This window comes from Balaenoptera musculus, chromosome 5, assembly GCF_009873245.2.
Source record: "Balaenoptera musculus isolate JJ_BM4_2016_0621 chromosome 5, mBalMus1.pri.v3, whole genome shotgun sequence".
Lineage (NCBI taxonomy): Eukaryota > Metazoa > Chordata > Mammalia > Artiodactyla > Balaenopteridae > Balaenoptera > Balaenoptera musculus.
This window is the reverse complement of record NC_045789.1, coordinates 52375630-52395700: the sequence shown is the minus strand read 5'-3', so window position 1 is coordinate 52395700 and position 20071 is coordinate 52375630. Positions and strand designations below refer to the sequence as shown.

The window sequence follows — 20071 nt, the reverse complement described above, 5'->3', positions numbered from 1 at the left end:
CAAGCCATGGGGCGCAGCCAAAAACAAAACAAAACAAAATAAAGTTGATGGTTATTTTGGTAATAGGTATTTGTGCACCAAAGACAACCTGAAATAGTAAGCCCAGATAATGATAAAGACAAAAAAGTGTTTTTCACGGTTAGTTTTATTTATAAAAATAACTCAGATATATTTTCACTAGTGAATTTGTATTTATGTTATTAGTGAATTCTCTATTGTATAATTATGTAAAGTTATCCATGTCTAAGATAAAATTATTAAAATACAGAACACCAGCACCAGTTAATTATCCACATAGTGTCTGAATATCTCCCTTCAAGAAATCAAATTAAGTATTACTTACTTTATAGATATAACTTCAGTATTTAATAGCAGATCAACATTTTGGAAAGAATATGGCTTTATTGTCAGTCTTAGGCTTGAATCCTAGTTTTGCTGCTTACCAGATATATTGATATTAATGAGTTATTCAACCTTTTTGAGCCCCATTTTTAATATTTATAAAATAGTGTCAGTAATGACTATTTCATAGGGTTGAGATAATGTATGTAAAACTTTTCATGTAGTCCCTGGCATAAAATAGATAATAAACAGTAGGTATTATTATAATTATCATTAAAATTGAAGTATATTTTCTTAATGAAGGGATATTTTGTGTAATGAACTTATTAGTTCTTCAACGAAAATTCTTTATTTTCTAAATCTAAGACATAAAAAATAAACTTTTAAGAAAACTTAAATATGGCCTTTGTGTTCACATTCCTAAGCACGTTCTTTTTTGAAAATATGCTAAGTAAGCTACAGATAATGCAACCAAGGATAGAGCAGACTAATCCAAGACTCAAATTTTGTGTTTTGAATTAACATTTATACTGCAGAGAATTCCATGTATACGTAAATACCACTATACCTCTGCCCCTCTTTTTTAGTGTCAAGTAAAAAAACTTTTTAATGTATATTTTTTGATTATTTGATAATTAATAATTTAATATTATGTATTTAATATTTAAATATATTTTATTGAGCTATAATTGACATATAATATTGTATTAGTTTCAGGTGTCCAATATAGTGATTCAACATTTGTGTACATTGTAAAAATGATCACACAGGAAGTCTAGGTACTGTCTGTCAACATACTAAGTTGATACAATATCATTGACTCTATCCCGCATGCTGTGCTTATTTATTTTATAACTGGAAATTTGTACTTCTTGATCCCCTTTACCCATTTCACCCCACATCCCCTACCTCCCTCCATCTAGACCTGTGAGGCTGGGGGTTTTGTTTTGTTTGTTTGATTCCACATGTAAATGAAATCATGTGGTATTTGTCTTTCTCTGTCTGACCTGTTTCACTTAGCATAATACCCTCAAGTTCCATTAATGTTGTTTCAAATGGCAAGATTTTGTTCTCTTTTATGGCCAAGTAGTATTCCATTGTATACATACACCACATCTTTATCCATTCATCTGTCTACAGACATTTAGGTTGTTTCCATATTTTGGCTATTGTAAATAATGCTGCAGTGAACCTAAGGGTACATGTATCTTTTCATACTAGTGTTTCTGTGCCTGATATATTTTTTTAAATTTTTAAAAATTAATTAATTTTTTTTTAATGTGTGGAATAGCAGCTTGTGCTCTTTAGCTAACTTCTCTTATAAACCCAGCAGTCAGTGTTCATAAAGTTGTCTCTGTTATTAAGTAATTTCCAAAATGCTATGCTTACTAGGGTAGGAAAATAAAATAGACACTACTGTCCTCTTTATAAAAATAACTACACGAAAGTTTTGGTTGAGTTGATAAACTTCATTTACCTGGAAAAATTCACTTGTATGAAACATTTTCTCCCTGGATGATGATGAATAAGTGGAAAGTCAGTTTATAATTAAATTAACAAAGGCCCTTGAAACTCTAATAAAATTAAATTTATTCTTTAAGCAGTTTGGGAAGGCAATTACTTCACCCTTATTTCAGTTCATCATCTGCTCAGTATTTCTGAACAGCCCTATTGTTGACTGTTAGCCTCTTGCCGTTTTATGCTTTTTTTTCTTCCAGTTTTGAGAAGAAGTTTCACTTAATTATGTGGTTTGTGGTATGAAATTTAAATTCTGCCTCAAAGTGCCATGTGTTTGTGTGGTTTTTAGTTCTTAACTGAAACTGAAGTCGGTTGTAATGTTTACACTTCTGGATTTTTTTTTTTTTTCCTCAGAGGAAAACCACCTACCTTGAGCATGAACTTTCAGGAAGTGTTCAGGGGTACTTGAACTAGGATTGAGAATAGGAATTAGGCAGTCATATTTTATTCCTTGAAAGTTAGAAAACAAGATTAAAGACGGTATAACTTTTGGGGGAATCTTTATATAGCTTGACATAGAAAAGATGATGAAGCATCCCTGGATCCTGGGTTTTGTTTTTTCTTTCTTTCTTTTTTTTAATTTTTATTTTATTTGGCCACACGGCATGTGGGATGGATCTTAGTTCTCTGACCAGGGGTCGAACCCATGTCCCCTGCATTGGGAGTGCAGAGTCTTAACCACTGGATCGTCAGGGAAGTCCCTTGTTTTTTCTTTCTTAATCTGACAACTCTAATATCAAAAGTATTCTAATATATTCTATTACTGTGCAATCAATTTTAATTTGAAAAGAAAGAAAATACTGTCACTCAAAGGAAGAAATTTCAGGGACTTCCCTGGTTAAGAATGGTTAAGAATCCGCCTGCCAGTGCAGGAGACATGGGTTCGACCCCTGGTCCGGGAAGATCCCAAGTGCTGTGGAGCGACTAAGCCCATGCGCCACAACTACTGATCCTGTGCTCTAGAGCCCACGAGCCACAACTACTGAGCCTGCGTGCTGCAACTACTGAAGCCCGTGCGCCTAGAGCCTGTGCTCCACAGCAAGAGAAGCCACGGCAACGAGAAGCCCGTGCACCGCAATGAACAGTAGCCCCCGCTCGCCACAACTAGAGAAAGCCCGCACGCAGCAACGAAGACCCAGTGAAGCCAAAAATAAATTTAAAAATTTATAAAATAAAAAAAAGGAAGAAATTTCAGTGGCTTCTTTCTCTTTACACCCCCCCCTTTTTTTTTTGATTTGGAAGCTTCGAATGTTAGAATTTGCTGACTTTGGCCTGTAGTAGTGAAGTGGCAATGGATAGATGCTCAAAATTATTTTCTATATTTTCTGCAAATGATTCATTGAGGATACCAAGCCTCTTTAAAAAAAATTCATGGTTTAAATCAGATATTCCCTAACGTAAACGACTTTAATCAGATTATATAAAAATCTAATAACAAGAAATTGGCTTTACAGAATATAGAAAAGTGAATGCTGTGGTTGGAGAGATTAGCAAATAGATACCACCAAGGTATCTCAGGAGTTTTTCAGTGTGAAAGGAATACTGGAAGGGACCTAAGATGGCTTTGCCTGTTTAATTACTTAAACACATCATACTCTGTCCAGGGAAGGTGCTAGGCTAGAAATCTGAACAAAGCAGTGTTACTAGCAAACTTTTGTGATATTTTGTAAGAGCAGTAAGTAATTTCACTGTGTTTGGAGGCAGGTGTGAATATCTCGTTGTCTTGATTTGTGTTTCTCTAAATGAGCAATGTTGAGCATATTTTCATATGCCTATTAGTCATCTGTATATCTTTGGAAAAATGTATATTCAGGTCTTCTACCCATTTTTTAAATTGGGTTGTTCGTTTTCTTTTTATTTATCCAATTTTTTTTAACTTAAAAAACATTAAAATAGCTCTATTGATCATTGCTTTTTGTTTCTTTTTTCAAATTCAAAATAGGAACTGACAACGTCTCAGAAAAGTGGTGGGAATGTTCTTCAGATGATGTATGAGAAACCTGAACGGTGGTCTTTCACCTTCCAGTCATATGCCTGCCTCAGTCGAATAAGAGCTCAGCTTGCCGCTCTCAATGGCAAGCTCAAAGATGCGGAGAAACCTGTATTATTTTTTGAACGATCTGTGTATAGTGACAGGTATATATAAATGACTGTACTTGTCAGTTTGGAATCTTGGCTTAGCAGTGGACTTTTTTTTCCTGTTTCCTGGGAATCAAAGTAATAAGAGAGGCTGAGTTGGAGATTTGAGATGGAAAATGACATTTAATACCTTCAGCAGTTTGGTACTAATGCCATTAGGGAAGTTCTAGCATAATTGCTAGCTGCCATGGAAACTGGTATACTGGCCATCTGATCTCATTCAAATTTGCAGAGAAGTTTTTTTTCTTCCAACCCTCTTAAAATTCTTATCTGACCTGGTTAAATCTGGATCTGTATTCTAGACTTGCACCTGGAGCTAGGAGATCATATATCTCTAAGGGAGGCTTAGAATTACCCTGCTTATTATGTAAGGATTGTTTTCCTAGAGTTAGATCTGAGGTTCTCAAACTTTAGGACCCCTTTCATTCTTAATAATTATTAAGGAGCCCAAAGAGCTTCGTGTCTTATTGATATTTATGTTATTAGATGTTAAGGTTGAGAAATATAAAAAAACATTTATTAACTTATTTAAAGTTAGTAATAATAAATCCATTACATATAAACATAAAAAAGATGTGAAAATTATATCTTTCAAAACAAAAAATTAGAAGAGTAGCATTGTTTGAAACTTTGCAAATCTCTTTAGTGTCTGACTTAATAGAAGTCAGCTGTATTCTCATTTGTGCTTCTGTTTTTAAGCAGTTGTAAGCTTTTGGTTGAAGTACAGTATATAAAGTAATCTGGTCTTTCACAGAACCCCTAGAAGGGTCTTGGGGACCACCAGGGGTTCTCACACCACATTATGGGGAACCGCTGGCCAAGTACATATTTTCTGTAGTTGGAGATGATGTGTTGTTTTCTTCTGTTGTTGTTTTTTTCTGCTAACCAAGGCATTATCTGCCATGGGTTTAGGAGAATGTTTCATGTCCATTTAGTAGATCCGTTTTTTCTTTGTGCTTTTTGGAAAGAATTTATGTGTTGATGTAGACTCTCTTTCAGGTATATTTTTGCATCTAATTTGTATGAATCTGACTGCATGAATGAAACAGAGTGGACCATTTATCAAGACTGGCATGACTGGATGAATAACCAGTTTGGCCAAAGCCTTGAACTGGATGGAATCATTTATCTTCGAGCCACTCCAGAGGTGAGAAACAATAAAAATTTGTTTTGTCCATCGACATTTCAGAGTAATATTTAGAAATCCTTTCAGTGGGATGCAATGAAGGCAATTTAGTTTAACTCCACTCCCCACCTCCAAATTAGAAACTCATAACTGTGTAGATAGAAACATTCTTTTTTCCTAAGCAAACTGTAAGCCCACATTTGGAAGTTGCTCTTTTAGGCCCCTTCTGTGTTCTTCCTCAGTTCTGTTCTTCATTATTTCTTCCTGACTTTCTCAGGGTCTGTTATCTATCACAGCTGCATTAAGAAACTTTCTAAAGCAACCCCTAGAGTGTAGGCTTCATGAGGTGGAACTTTAGGTATTTTAATTACTGTTGAATTTCCAGTGCCTAGAATAGGGCCTGGGTACATAGTGGGAGCTCAGTAAATGTTTGCTGAAGGACTGCCCAAGTTGGTGGAGGTCCATTTCAAGAAATCCTTTATGGTTGTTTGTGGCTTGGAATGGGTGGGCAGTAGCAGCTGTAGTTGAGAAGAGCCTTAGAGGACCCTTGCCATTTTCAGTTAAGGGAGCTTACTTGAAAATGTGCCTTTTGTCATAGGTTGTAAATAGCTATTCTTGTTTACATATGAAATTATGTTATGAATCCAGGAAGACCAAGTAGATAGATGCCTTTCATAAAAGTAACCTAAATAAGAGCTTACATTTGTTAAGGAATTTCTGGTTTTGGTGCTTGCATCCCCATTTTTCTCTGTTTTTTATTCCTGTTTCTTCCCTAAGTCACAAAGTAGGCTCTGGTGAATGTAAATGCCATGACTTCTAGCCTGAAAGAATACCGTATTGCTATTGAAGCTGAATTTTCAAAGAAACTAGGTTTCTAATTCCAAGGGATGATTTTGTTCCTCTTCTAATGTCAAGTAAGCCAGAATTTAACAATAATAATTTTGAAATTCACTTTTATTTTTGAAAAGAATTTTTGTTTTTAATTATGAAAATAGTAAATACAAATATAGAAGAAAACATGAAGAATACTAATAATTTCATTCTGCTAGAAACATTCATAGTCAGTATCTTAAAGTCTAACACAAAACTTTATTTTATTTTTAAAATTTTTTAAAAATAAATAAATAAATTTATTAAAAAAAACAAAACCAAAAAACATTCTATTCTGGTTACCACCCTTTGTTACAGCCTATTCCATTTTAACTCATTTCTATTTTTCCCATGGTCTTTAGAGATAAGAGCCTCAAGGGTATGGAACAGTTCGATAGTAATTCCTCATCTTGAAGATTCACATGCAATGTCAGTTGTGTGAATTAGCACCCCAATGCTACATGTGTCTGAGGCCTGTGATTTCAGGTTCTCACTGGTGAATTATTTATTTTCAAGTCATTGTCTTGAAATGTTTTCAAGCTCCCTTTCTCTCACTCCGGCTTGTGGATGGAGTTTTACTAGCTCTCTTTTAATGAAGGCACAACCTCTCAAGACTCTTTGTTTTCTTCAAGAAGGCACAACCTCTCAAGACTCTTTGTGATCTTCAAGAAGATCAGCTCCAGCTCCTCATACTACATAGCCTACTGCCTCATATCTCCTGGAATGACTCAAAACCTCAAAGCTCCGTGCCCCAACCTGGGCTGGTTGTTCTGCCATTCTGTTTCAAATTTGCTATTTTTGGATTTTTTATTCTTATCCTCTTGAGACACCTATTCACTTATCTCTTGTGGATCCTGTATTGCCTGGTTCTTCTTTTTTTTTTTTTTTAACATTTTTATTGGAGTATAATTGCTTAACAGTGGTGTGTTACTTTCTGATTTATAACAAAGTGAATCAGTTATACATATACATATGTTCCCATATCTCTTCCCTCTTGCATCTCCCTCCCTCCCACCCTCCCTATCCCACTCTTCTAGCTGGTCACAAAGCACCGAGCTGATCTCCCTGTGCTATGCGACTGCTTCCCACTAGCTATCTATTTTACATTTGGTAGTCTTTATATGTCCATATATACACTACCACTCTCTCACTTTGTCCCAGCTTACCCTTCCCCCTCCCTGTGTCCTCAAGTCCATTTTCTAGTAGGTCTGGGTCTTTATTCCCGTCTTGCCCCTAGGTTCTTCATGACCGTTTTTTTTTAGATTCCATACATATGTGTTAGCATACGGTATTTTTCTCTTTCTGATTTACTTCACTCTGTATGACAGACTCTAGGTCCATCCACCTCACTACAAATAACTCAATTTCGTTTCTTTTTATGGCTGAGTAATATTCCATTGTATATAAGTGCCACATCTTCTTTATCCATTCATCTGTTGATGGACGCTTAGGTTGCTTCCATGTCCTAGCTATTGTAAATAGAGCTGCAATGAACACTGTGGTACATGACTCTTTTTGAATTATGGTTTTCTCAGGGTATATGCCCAGTAGTGGGATTGCTGGGTCATATGGTAGTTCTATTTTTAGATTTTAAGGGACCTCCATACTGTTCTCCATAGTGGCTGTATCAATTTACATTCCCACCAACAGTGTATGAGGATTCCCTTTTCTCCACACCCTCTCCAGTATTTATTGTTTGTAGATTTTTTGATGATGGCCATTGTGACTGGTGTGAGATGTTATCTCATTGTAGTTTTGATTTGCATTTCTCTAATAATGATTTTGAGCATTCTTTCATGTGTTTGCTGGCAATCTGTATATCTTCTTTGCAGAAATGTCTATTTAGGTCTTCTGCCCATTTTTGGATTGGGTTGTTTGTTTTTTTGATATTGAGCTGCATGAGCTGCTTGTAAATTTTGGAGATTAATCCTTTGTCAGTTGCTTCATTTGCAAATATTTTCTCTCATTCTGAAGGTTGTCTTTTCATCTTGTTTATGGTTTCCTTTGCTGTGCAAAAGCTTAAGTTTCATTAGGTCCCATTTGTTTATTATTTATTTATTTATTTTTAACATCTTTATTGGAGTATAATTGCTTTACAATGGTGTGTTAGTTTCTGCTTTAAAACAAAGTGAATCAGCTATACATATACATATGTTCCCATATCTCTTCCCTCTTGTGTCTCCCTCCCTCCCACCCTCCCTATCCTACCCCTCTAGGTGGTCACAAACCACCGAGCTGATCTCCCTGTGCTATGCGGCTGCTTCCCACTAGCTATCTATTTTACATTTGGTAGTGTATATATGTCCATGCCACTCTCTCACTTTGTCACAGTTTACCCTTCCCCCTCCCCATATCCTCCCATTTGTTTATTTTTGTTTTTATTTCCATTTCTCTAGGAGGTGGGTCAAAAAGGATCTTGCTGTGATTTATGTCATAGAGTGTTCTGCCTATGTTTTCCTCTAAGAGTTTTATAGTGTCTGGCCTTACATTTAGGCCTTTAATCCATTTTGAGTTTATTTTTGTGTATGGTGTTAGGGAGTGTTCTAATTTCATTCTTTTACATGTAGCTGTCCAGTTTTCCCAGCACCACTATTGAAGAGGCTGTCTTTTCTCCATTGTATATTCTTGCCTCCTTTATCAAAGATAAGGTGACCATATGTGCGTGGGTTTATCTCTGGGCTTTCTATCCTGTTCCATTGACCTATATTTCTGTTTTTGTGCCAGTACCATACTGTCTTGATTACTGTAGCTTTGTAGTGTAGTCTGAAGTCAGGGAGCCTGATTCCTCCAGCTCCGTTTTTCTTTCTCAAGATTGCTTTGGCTATTTGGGGTCTTTTGTGTTTCCATACAAATTGTGAAATTTTTTGTTCTAGTTCTGTGAAAAATGCCACTGGTAGTTTGATAGGCATTGCACTGAATCTGTAGATTGCTTTGGGTAGTAGAGTCATTTTCACAATGTTGATTCTTCCAATCCAAGAACATGGTATATCTCTCCATCTGTTGGTATCATCTTTAATTTCTTTCATCAGTGTCTTATAGTTTTCTGCATACAGGTCTTTTGTTTCCCTAGGTAGGTTTATTCCTAGGTATTTTATTCTCTTTGTTGCAATGGTATTTGGGAGTGTTTCCATAATTTCTCTTTCAGATTTTTCATCATTTGTGTATAAGAATGCAAGAGATTTCTGTGCATTAATTTTGTATCCTGCAAGTTTACCAAATTCATTGATTAGCTCTAGTAGTTTTCTGGTGGCATTTTTAGGATTCTCTATGTATAGTATCATGTCATTTGCAAACAGTGACAGTTTTACTTCTTCTTTTCCAATTTGTATTCCTTTTATTTCTTTTTCTTCTCTGATTGCCGTGGCTAGGACTTCCAAAACTATGTTGAATAATAGTGGTGAGAGTGGACATCCTTGTCTCATTCCTGATCTTAGAGGAAATACTTTCAGTTTTTCACCATTGAGAATGATGTTTGCTGTGGGTTTGTCGTATATGGCCTTTATTATGTTGAGGTAGGTTCCCTCTATGCCCACTTTCTGGAGAGTTTTTAATCATAAATGGGTGTTGAATTTTGTCAAAAGCTTTTTCTGCATCTATTGAGATGATCATATGGTTTTTATTCTTCAATTTGTTAATATGGTGTATCACGTTGATTGATTTGCGTATATTGAAGAATCCTTGCATCCCTGGGATAAATCCCACTTGATCATGGTATATGATCCTTTTAATGTGTTGTTGGATTCTGTTTGCTAGTATTTTGTTGAGGATTTTTGCATGTATATTTATCAGTGATATTGGTCTGTAATTTTCTTTTTTTGTAGTATCTTTGTCTGGTTTTGGTATCAGGGTGATGGTGGCCTCATAGAATGAGTTTGGGAGTGTTCCTTCCTCTGGCAGGCAGATTCTTAACCACTGCGCCACCAGGGAAGTCCCTGAACTTTTAAATTTTTAACAAAATTTTATTGAAGAATAGTTGATTTACAATGTTGTGTTTAATTTCTGCTGTACCGCAGAGTGACTCAGTTATACATATTTATATTCTTTTTCATATTTTTTTCCATCATGGTTTATCACAGGTAAATTATTTGTTTTTTAACTAAACTTATTTTATATAGTGTATTTCAAGTATGGATGCCAGAAGTTTATACACATATTTTGACTTATTTTTGAGAGTAACACTTGGTTTAGAGCTACCAAATGGTTGAAAAGCACAAGGAGAGGAAAATGAACTACTTCAACTTCCTAGGGAAAATAAATAGAGATTTTGGCTAGCATAACTAAAGAGACACTAAGGAAAAATTTAATGGCAGCTGGCAAGAATAATTGTTCCTTGCCTTCTCCACTCCTCCTACCTGTTTCTTATTGCTTGCTTTTAGAAATGCTTGAATAGAATATATTTACGGGGAAGAAATGAAGAACAAGGCATTCCTCTTGAATACTTAGAGAAGCTTCACTATAAGCATGAAAGCTGGCTCCTGCATAGAACACTAAAGTAAGACTTCCTTATTCTTATTTACTATTCATTTTAAATTCCTTTATCAAATTTTAATCCAAATCATGTATAATTTTTCATTTTTAGCCATTTTTATTTATTAGTATTGTAGGATCTCCCAGAATTAAGTATGGATTTTGATTCTTTTTATTGCAATGAGATCCTATTTTCTTAAAGTTTTTACAGCTAATCTCCCCCAGCAGTATTTACAGCATAATATATGGAATTTCACATTAAGGGATAAAGTAGGAAATATATCTGTATACATTATTTAGGTACAAGCATACCTTGTTGTATAGCACTTCACTTTATTGTGCTTCGCACATGCTGCATTTCTTACAAATGGAAGGTCTGTGGCAACCCTGTGTCAAGCAAGTCTGTTGGCACCATTTTTCCAACAGCATTTCCTAATGTTGTGTCTCTACATCACATTTTATAAATTCTTGCAATATTTTAAACCCTTCACCAGCAAAAAGATTATGACTCACTAAAGGCTCAGATGATGGTTAGCATTTTTTAGCAATAAAGTATTTTTAAATTAAGGTATGTACTTTTTTTTAGACATAATGCTATTGCACACTTAATAGACTGCAGTATAGAATAAATGTAACTTTTGTATGCACAGGGAAACCAAAAAATTTGTGTGACTTGCTTTGTTGCAATATTTGCTTTGTTGTGGTATTCACTTTATTGCAGTGGTCTGGAACCAAACCTGCAGTATCTCTGAGATATACCTATACTCTTTCAGAGAGAATTTTAAGATATTTCAAGTTTGTTTCTTAGATCACTGTACTTTGTCATTAGTCAGATCTTGGTTCAGACGCATCTCACTTATTAGTGTGCAACCTTAGACAATCTCTGAGCCTCAGAGTGACCTCCCTGAGCTTTAGTTTTCTCATCTATAAAATGAAAACATTCCTGGACTTCCTTGGTGGCGCAGTGGTTAAGAATCCGCCTGCCAATGCAGGGGACACAGGTTCGAGCCCTGATCCAGGAAGATCCCACATGCCATGGAGCAACTAAGCCCACGCGCCACAATTACTGAAGCCCTCGCACCTAGAGCCTGTGCTCCGCAACAACAGAAGCCACCACAATGAGAAGCCCACGCTCCGCAAGAAGAGTAGCCCCTGCTCTCCACAAGTAGAGAAAGCCCATGTGCAGCACCGAAGACCCAACGCAGCCAAAAATAAATAAATAAATGTATTAAAAAAAAAAGACAGCAAAATTCTAAGAAAAAGCAAGCATTCCTACTTTATGGTATGATTTTGGTTATTGAGGAGAATTACATTTCACAATGCCTAACTTTATATATTTTATACCTGAGGTTTTTAGACATGTATAGTAAATCTAGGTGAGAAAGAAGGGGCTGCCAGATGAAGTACTTGGCAGGATAATTTTAATATACATTTTGTTTTCCAGTGAAGACGTAAGAATAAATTTTTAGTATTTCTCTTTTATTTGTTGCTTTTCTAATTATTTTGTTAATCTCTCTCTTTTCAAACAGAACCAACTTTGATTATCTACAAGAAGTGCCTATCTTAACACTGGATGTTAATGAAGACTTTAAAGACAAACACGACAGTCTGGTTGAAAAGGTAGATTTATACAAAGACTATAAATGTTTGTTTTGTCTTGTCTAAAGAAGTGTTCTAACTTTGTGAGAAAACAATTTTCTAAGGAAAGATTACATAAAGTTATATTAAGAGACAGTTAAGAGCTTTAGAGGGATTTAGACTGTTTAGATTCTCATCTTAAGTTCAACTTCTAGCTTTGTAGCCTTAGCTAAAATGAGGACCTTCTTTATCCTTTAGTTTCTTTATCTGTATTATAGGGGTAACCATGTTAACAAAAGTTCTTTCTCACTCTCCTCTGCTTTGTTCCCTTTTCTTCCCCTCTTCCCTATACCACCAATCTTTAGATAATAATGAACTATTTGTGAAATTAAACTTTTTCAACTAAATTCAGTATGGAAGATGTTTGAATCTGTAGGATATGGATCTCATCCATTTTTATATTAACTAGAGTCTTGAGATTAAAGATTTTTAGTTTTGAGTTCTATTTGGGACCTTGTCAGTGATAACTTGGCACTGCCTAATCATTGGGTCATTGTCCTAATCAGAGTTGATCTATCCTCCATATATTTGGAAGTTGACTATATTCTATAAAGTGAGTGGTGCTCATATTCATAAAGGGACTGGCAGAGAACCTATTGATGAACACTTGAGAGAGAATAGTAATGGGATTTGTATAAATATCCTTATATCCATGTTAATTAACTTAGTGATCTAAGAGCTAAAGAAGAAGCCACATTATTTTGTTGTTTGTTTAGTTTTGAGAGAAATTTTATTTTTCTTTTTTCCTGTCACAGAATGTCTGCTGTTTACTATAATAGGTATTTAACATTTATAAGGGATGTATCTCAAGAATTTTGAAAATCTCACCATTTATAGATAACTACTATAGCATATAGTTGTTTTTCCCATGATATAAAGACAAGCATATCTGGAAAATTCAAGTGACCTCTTCATACTAATTTAATGATGTTAAAAAACATAGTACAGAATTCACTTGTGATACTGTTAAAATAAAATAAATAAAATTAAGTCAGCCATTGCAGTACTAATAGCCAACCATCATTTTAACTAGATAAATCTGTAAAACCACTTTTTAATTTTATCTAACACTTCTGTATTTTGATTAATAATCACCATTTCATATTATTATTTATTTTTGGTTTAATTAGTTTTGCTAGAATTTGCTTTCTTTTTCAGGTATTTTTGCAAGGCAATAATCTTTGTCTATTCAGGAGAATTACTGTGCAGTCTAGAATATGTAGAGAGCAGTATCTTGAATTGTGACGTTGGCCAGTTGGCTAAGTTCATTCACTACTTATATGACCTTTCCTCACATACTAATATTACAGTGTGTATATATGATTCAGATTTGTGCTTCAGAAAAATTATAAATCTATTACATAGATTACATACATAATCAGGACCTTTAGACTTATTAAACCGTTGCAATTATTAATGTTATCAATACTAAAGCTGCACATGTCAGTGGTCTGTGGTATTATAAAGAGATAATAAAATTAGTGTTATGGCTGTTATAGAACTGTATCAATCTTAGATGTAAATTTAATAACTCCTGTGATGACATTTTAGGTCATTCATCTTCTAATACTGAAGTATTTGTTAATATTTCTTTTGAAACTAAATGATATGGCTTTGTGACAGAGTTACTTATACAGTTGAGGTCTTCAACTGTGTAGATACTTTTAATTGAAAATGAATATTAGATATCTCAAATTAGCCAAGGAATTATATTAATATTTTTTTCCTCCCCTCAGGTAAAAGAATTTTTGAGCACTTTGTGATCTTGCTGAAGACTACAGGCAGCCAAATGATTACACATACTTCAGCTTTGTGTCTTCATAGGTCCATATTCATACAAGTCTCTCTTCTAAACCCAAGTTTTTAACTATTTTTGTTCCAAGAAAAAAATTTTCTTTAATGAATCCTATACAAAAGTTTATAGCTAGTTTTTCTTTTTTCTTTTTTGTTTTTTTCTTCTTTTCTTTTTTGGGGCTTTGAAAAAAGAAAGACATTTAAGTATCCCTTACAACAAGATGTCTGGGGGTAGATGTTTCCAGAATCATTATAGTGGCTAAGCTGCATCATAAAGGACCCAGCCTCCTTCTGTCTTTCTCCTCTATTATCCTCCTCAGCCGGTTGACTTTTTTTTTTTTTCTGGTGCTTCTCATCTCACTGACCAATTTCTTAACTACAAACTTTAATGTTACATAGTAAATGGTAATGTGTCCTGTGTAAATTAGTGTACCTGTTAAAAATTGAAAAGTGGAATTTAAGGAATCCCTAGGAAAAGTATGATGAGGTTTTATTTTAAATGCTTTTGATCAGGTGCCTTCCCTTCTACCTTAATTTATGTGGAAGATAAGACCAGGTTTAGTATTTAGTTACTTCACTGACTTATTAATGTGTCTATAATACATTTGTAGAGAAGCAGGTTAGACTTTGTTCCCGGTTTGTAATGGCATAATTTATAAATCATTTAATCTTTTTCCTGCCTTTGTGTCTACATCTATGGTATGAGTGAGGCTTCATCTTTTGCATGGGATTTTGTAGGATTAAAGAGAAAATGTTTCTATACTTAAAAGATAACTGAAGATTATTACATGAATAGAAAGATTGAATTTATTTGGAACTTAAATAGCTACCTGCTTTTTCCCTTCTCAGACCATTCTTTTAGAATGGAGTATTACTATTATAGTTAAAAGATTGGCTTAAACTATGATTGTCTTTAAGTCATTTGAGGTGGAATTATAGTTTTCCTTAATTTCTTCCCATTTTTATAGGGAAAATGTTAGTGGGACATAGTGAGGGATACATTTTTCCATTTTATTTTTTATTGATGCTATACTGGGAATGAGTAGTCTTTCTTTATACTTGGTGAGCTGTCAAAAGGGAAACTGAAGACAAGGTAGATTTTCTTCTTAGCAGTTAAGTCTGTTTAGTTAGTCCCAGCTCTTATTTCCTGCCTCCTACTTTCCCTACTGTCTGGATTAATTAGGCAGCCTACTATTTAAAGTTTTATTTAAAAGTAAATAAAAGTCACACATTTCTACTTTGAGAACATCATCATCACCTCTCACTTCATAGTTTGCTTTGCTTCTCTGTTGGATTATACCTGAAGTTTTTTTCCCCCTCTAAGAGAAATTACTGATAAAAATGATCTTGCTTTATGTTATATATCTTGAAAGCATTATCATTTTTTGTTGATTATGTGTTAGTAAATACATATATTAATAAAGCAAGCAAGGGGTAAAATAGTTGTAATTTAAAACAATCTGCATGGGTTCATTTTAGGTCTGTATATATAGATTTAGGTCTGTACGTATAGATTTCTTTCAACTTTGTTTATTTAAGGTGTGCAGTGTGCAGTGTGTTTTCTTTGTATTTAACCTTTCTACTTGCCATTTTAGAAAAATTCTCTGTTTCTAAACGAGAGGAAGAGTTACTTTTACTTTGAAACTATCATTTTCCTTTTTAAAATATCATTTCTTGTTTTTGGTTTCTTGATATTCAGAGATGATAATTTAGTGAGTTAAACAGTTTAGATGCACTGATCTTTGAAAAAGAGACTTGTTTCAAATCTGTAATTGCCATAAATATTTAAATTGTCTCATGATATTGTATAGATTTGTGTTTGATATAAATGAATTTGTTACTAAATTAAATATTTGCTTAATAAATAAGTAAAAATATCATGAACTCTCATGGAGCTACACTCATTGAAATGATTGCATTTCTTTTAGAATGAAAATTTATTCTACTTTTGAAGAAAATTATGAATATATAAAGATTGACAGTGGTTTATATAAATTAACATTGACTCTATTTTAAGTGGAGACATATTTCAGAGATTTTCCACAACCTTTAAAAATGTTTAGCTTATTGACTTTTTAAATATGTAAAATTGAAAAGAAGCTTAAAAAATTATTATTTGTCATTACTTAAAAGCTGTACCACTGGGTGAGCACAAGGGTATTGAGCCTAGTGGTCTGCATTATCTCTTGAATCCTGTCTTCCCTATCAGATCATCTTTCTTCAAAGTATATGTACTACTTTTTATAGTTTACTCTTCTAAGAAGGTGATTAATTGTACAAGACTTATCCCTTCATTCAGAGTTTTCTCATCTTTTATGCCTGAAACTTAGAGCAGTGTTTACCAAGCCCCTAGAAATCAGGTCTGTTATATTTTAAAAGACAAGGAGTCCCAGCGTGTTTTTTACATAGAGGTATAAATCTCATTACCTACAGAAAAATGCTAGATAAGTTGCTTAAAGTATTACAAATCCTGGTAGATAATAGCCTTCCTCATTTGAAAAATCTTACCTCTTTCCTTTATTTATTTATTTTATTTTATTTTATTTATTTTTTGGCTGCGTTGGGTCTTCCTTGCTGCTTGCAGGCTTTCTCTAGTTGCGGCTAGTGGGGGCTACTCTTCATTGCGGTGCGCGGGCTTCTCATTGTGGTGGCTTCTCTTGTTGCGGAGCACAAGCTCTAGGCCCACGGGCTTCAGTAGTTGTGGCTCGCGGACTCTAGAGTGCAGGCTGAGTAGTTGCAGTGCACGGGCTTAGTTGCTCCGTGTCGTGTAGGATCTTCCCAGACCAGGGCTCGAACCCGTGTCCCCTGCACTGGCAGGCGGATTCTCAACCACTGCACCACCAGGGAAGCCCTTACCTCTTTCCTTTGAAAAAAATTTTTTTGGGGGGGAAATAATTTTAGATTTACAGAAGTTGCAAAATTATTTAGAGTTCCTGTGTACACCCATGGTAACATTTTACTTAACAATAGTGTATTATCATGACTAGGCAATTGACTTTGGTATACTACTGTTAACTAAAGTACAGAACTTATTTTTAATAGTTTTTATTTTCATTTTTTAGAACAGTTTTAGGTTCACAGGAGAATTGAGTGGAAAGTACAGAGTTCGCATGTACTCTCTGCCCCCATACTTGCACAGCCTCCTCCAATATCAACATCCCCCAACAGAGTGGTATGTCTTTTAAAATCAATGAACCTACACTGACACATCATTACCACTCAAAGTCCATAGTTTGCGTTAGGGTTTACTCAGTATTGTATCTTCTGTGGGTTTTGACAAATGAATAATGACATGTAACCACCATTGTAGTATCATACAAAATAGTTTCCCTGCCCTGAAAATCCTCTGTGTCTGTTCATTCCTCTCCCCTAAACTCTGGCAATCACTCATTTTTTTATTGTCTCCATAGTTTTGCCTTTTTTCAGAATGTCATGGAGTTGGAATCATTCAGTAGGGAGCTTTTTCAGTGGCTTCTTTCACTTAGTAATTTGCAGTTAATTTCCTCCATGTCTTCTCATGGCTTGATAGTTCATTACTTTTTAGCACTGAAAACTATTCTGTTGTCTGGATGTACCATAGTTTATCCTCTCACCTACTGAGAGACATCTTGGTTGCTTCCAAGTTTTGGCAATTATGAATAAAACTACTTTAAACATCGGTGTACAAGTTTTTATGAGGACATAAGTTTTCAGTTCATTTGAGTAAATTCCAAGGAGTGCAATTGCTGGATCATATGGTAAGAGTTTGTTTAGGTTTCTGAGAAACTGCCAAACTGTCTACCAAAATGGTTGTATCATTTTGACTTTCTGCCAGCAATGACTGAGAGTTCTTGTTGCTCTACATCCTTGACAGCATTTGTTGTCAGTGGTTTGGATTTTGGCCATTCTAATAGGTATGTTGTTGTATCTTATTTTGATTTGCAATTCCCTAATGACATGATGTTAACTGTCTTTCCATCTATATATCTTCTTTGGTGAGGTGTCCATTAAAGTCTTTTGTCTTTTTTTAATTGGGTTCATTTTCTTAATACTAAGGCTTAAGAGTTCTTTGTATGTTTTAGGTAATAGTCCTTTATCAAATATGTCTTTTGCAAATATTTCTCCTATCTATGGTTTATCTTATTCTCTTGACATTGTCTTTTGCAGAGCAGAAGTTTTTAATTTTAATGAAGTCCAGCTTATCAATTATTTCTTTCATGGATCATACCTTTTTTTTTTTTTTTTAAGATATTCGCCATGTATTTCTTCTTTAGGTTTTTTTTTTTTATTTATTTTTATTTTTATTTTTGGCTGTGTTGGGTCTTCGTTTCTGTGCGAGGGCTTTCCCTAGTTGCGGCAAGCGGGGGCCACTCTTCATCGCGGTGCGCAGGCCTCTCACCATCGTGGCCTCTCTTGTTGCAGAGCACAGGCTCCAGACGCGCAGGCTCAGTAGTTGTGGCTCACGGGCCCAGTTGCTCCGCGGCATGTGGGATCTTCCCAGACCAGGGCTCGAACCCGTGTCCCCTGCATTGGCAGGCAGATTCTCAACCACTGCACCACCAGGGAAGCCCAATCATACCTTTTGTTTTGTTTTGTTTTTTAATTTAATTTAATTTATTTATTTATTTTTGGCTGCGTTAGGTCTTCGTTGCTGCTTGCAGGCTTTCTCTAGTTGCAGCGAGCAGGGGCTGCTCTTCATTGCCGTGCGCGGGCTTCTCATTGCGGTGGCTTCTCTTGTTGCGAAGCACGGGTTCTAGGTGCACGGGCTTCAATAGTTGTGGCATGTGGGCTCAGTAGTTGTGGCTTGCGGGCTCTAGAGCGCAGGCTCAGTAGTTGTGGCACATGGGCTTAGTTACTCCGCAGCATGTGGGATCTTCCTGGACCAGGGCTCGAACCCATGTCCCCTGCATTGGCAGACAGATTCTTAACCACTGCACCACTGGGGAAGCCCCATACCTTGTGTTGTATCTGAAACTTCATCACCGTATCCAAGGTCATCTAGGTTTTCTCCTATGTTATCCTCTAGGAGTTTTATAATTAATGCATTTTATTTTTAGATCTGTGATCCATTTTGAGTTAATTTTTATGAAGGGTGTACGATCTGCATCTAGATTCATTTTTTTGCATGTGGAGGTCCAGTTGTCAGCACCATTTGCTGAAAGACTAGCTTTGTTTAATTGAATTGCCTTCGCTCCTTTGCTGAAGATCAGTTGACTATAAATATGTGGCTTTATTTCTAGGCTCTCTATTCTGTTTTATTTTTAATTTTATTTTATTTTTGGCCGCGACACGCGTCATGTGGGATCTTAGTTCCCCCACCAGGGATCAAACCCGTGCCCCCCTGTGGTGGAAGCGTGGAGTCTTAACCACTGGACTGACAGTGAAGTCCTTACTGTAGCTTCATATTAAGTCTTGAAGTTGGGTAATTTTGCATTTCCTAGAGGTATGAGCTACTTAGGTTTAGTAACACTTTGGGTGCTTTTTGAGGTTATCCTAATAAGGTTTTTCTCCTTTTAAGAATTTATTTGTATAATGAAATCGTTTTTTCTCATCTTCAGTTAGAGAGTAGAATATTGAAAAATGAAGGCAGGTTTGATATAATTCATTTTTTTCCTTATTCTGTGTAGTGCCTTGGAATGTTGTTATTAATTATAAAATTTATTAGTACTGAGATTAGTAATGCCAAAAATGTTTAAATACAGTCTTCCCCCATAAGAGCTGTTCAGTAATAACTTTCTACCGTAACATCTTTTAAATGATTATGTCATTGTTCAGATAATCACCTTTTTTTTTTCTCCTTGGGTATAAAGACTCTTCCTACTCTAAAATATACTAAACAAGTATGCAATAAAGAACAATATTTAAACATTTCCAGCTCAGACAAAAACATAATAATTTACTTGACACTACACAGAGATTATCATTTTGAACATACTTGAACTGTACATCAGGTAATTTTGCTTTGCATAAGTATGTGAAATGAGAGGAATGAAAAAGTTATATCTTTTAGGACTCTCGTCTGTTATATGTAGATGTCATTTCCATGTGTTTTGAAGTTTCCTAAAGGTGTTTTTTTGTTATAACTTAATTTTAAGTGGCGTTTGAATGCCAGATAACCATTAGTCCCCAAAAGGGTGGAAGATTGGTGGGGGGAAATGGTACAGAAAGCAGAACTCACCTTCCAAAGAATGATTTCTT

General features: G+C 35.1%; 1 protein-coding gene across 2 annotated transcripts in view; it reads left to right on the top strand.

Moving 5' to 3' along the window:
- DCK (deoxycytidine kinase) overlaps positions 1-20071 on the top strand; it is a 57666-nt gene that overhangs the window by 10708 nt on the left and 26887 nt on the right. Inside the window, exons 3-7 of one of the 2 annotated variants that reach the window (XM_036854007.1) lie at positions 3803-3996; positions 4999-5146; positions 10372-10487; positions 11992-12082; positions 13837-15786. In XM_036854007.1, coding sequence (XP_036709902.1) covers positions 3803-3996; positions 4999-5146; positions 10372-10487; positions 11992-12082; positions 13837-13863 — 576 coding nt within the window. In that variant the 3' untranslated portion in view covers positions 13864-15786. Of the gene's footprint in view, positions 1-3802; positions 3997-4998; positions 5147-10371; positions 10488-11991; positions 12083-13836; positions 15787-20071 lie in introns of those variants that run through there. The other variant, XM_036854008.1, reaches the window with a different exon arrangement.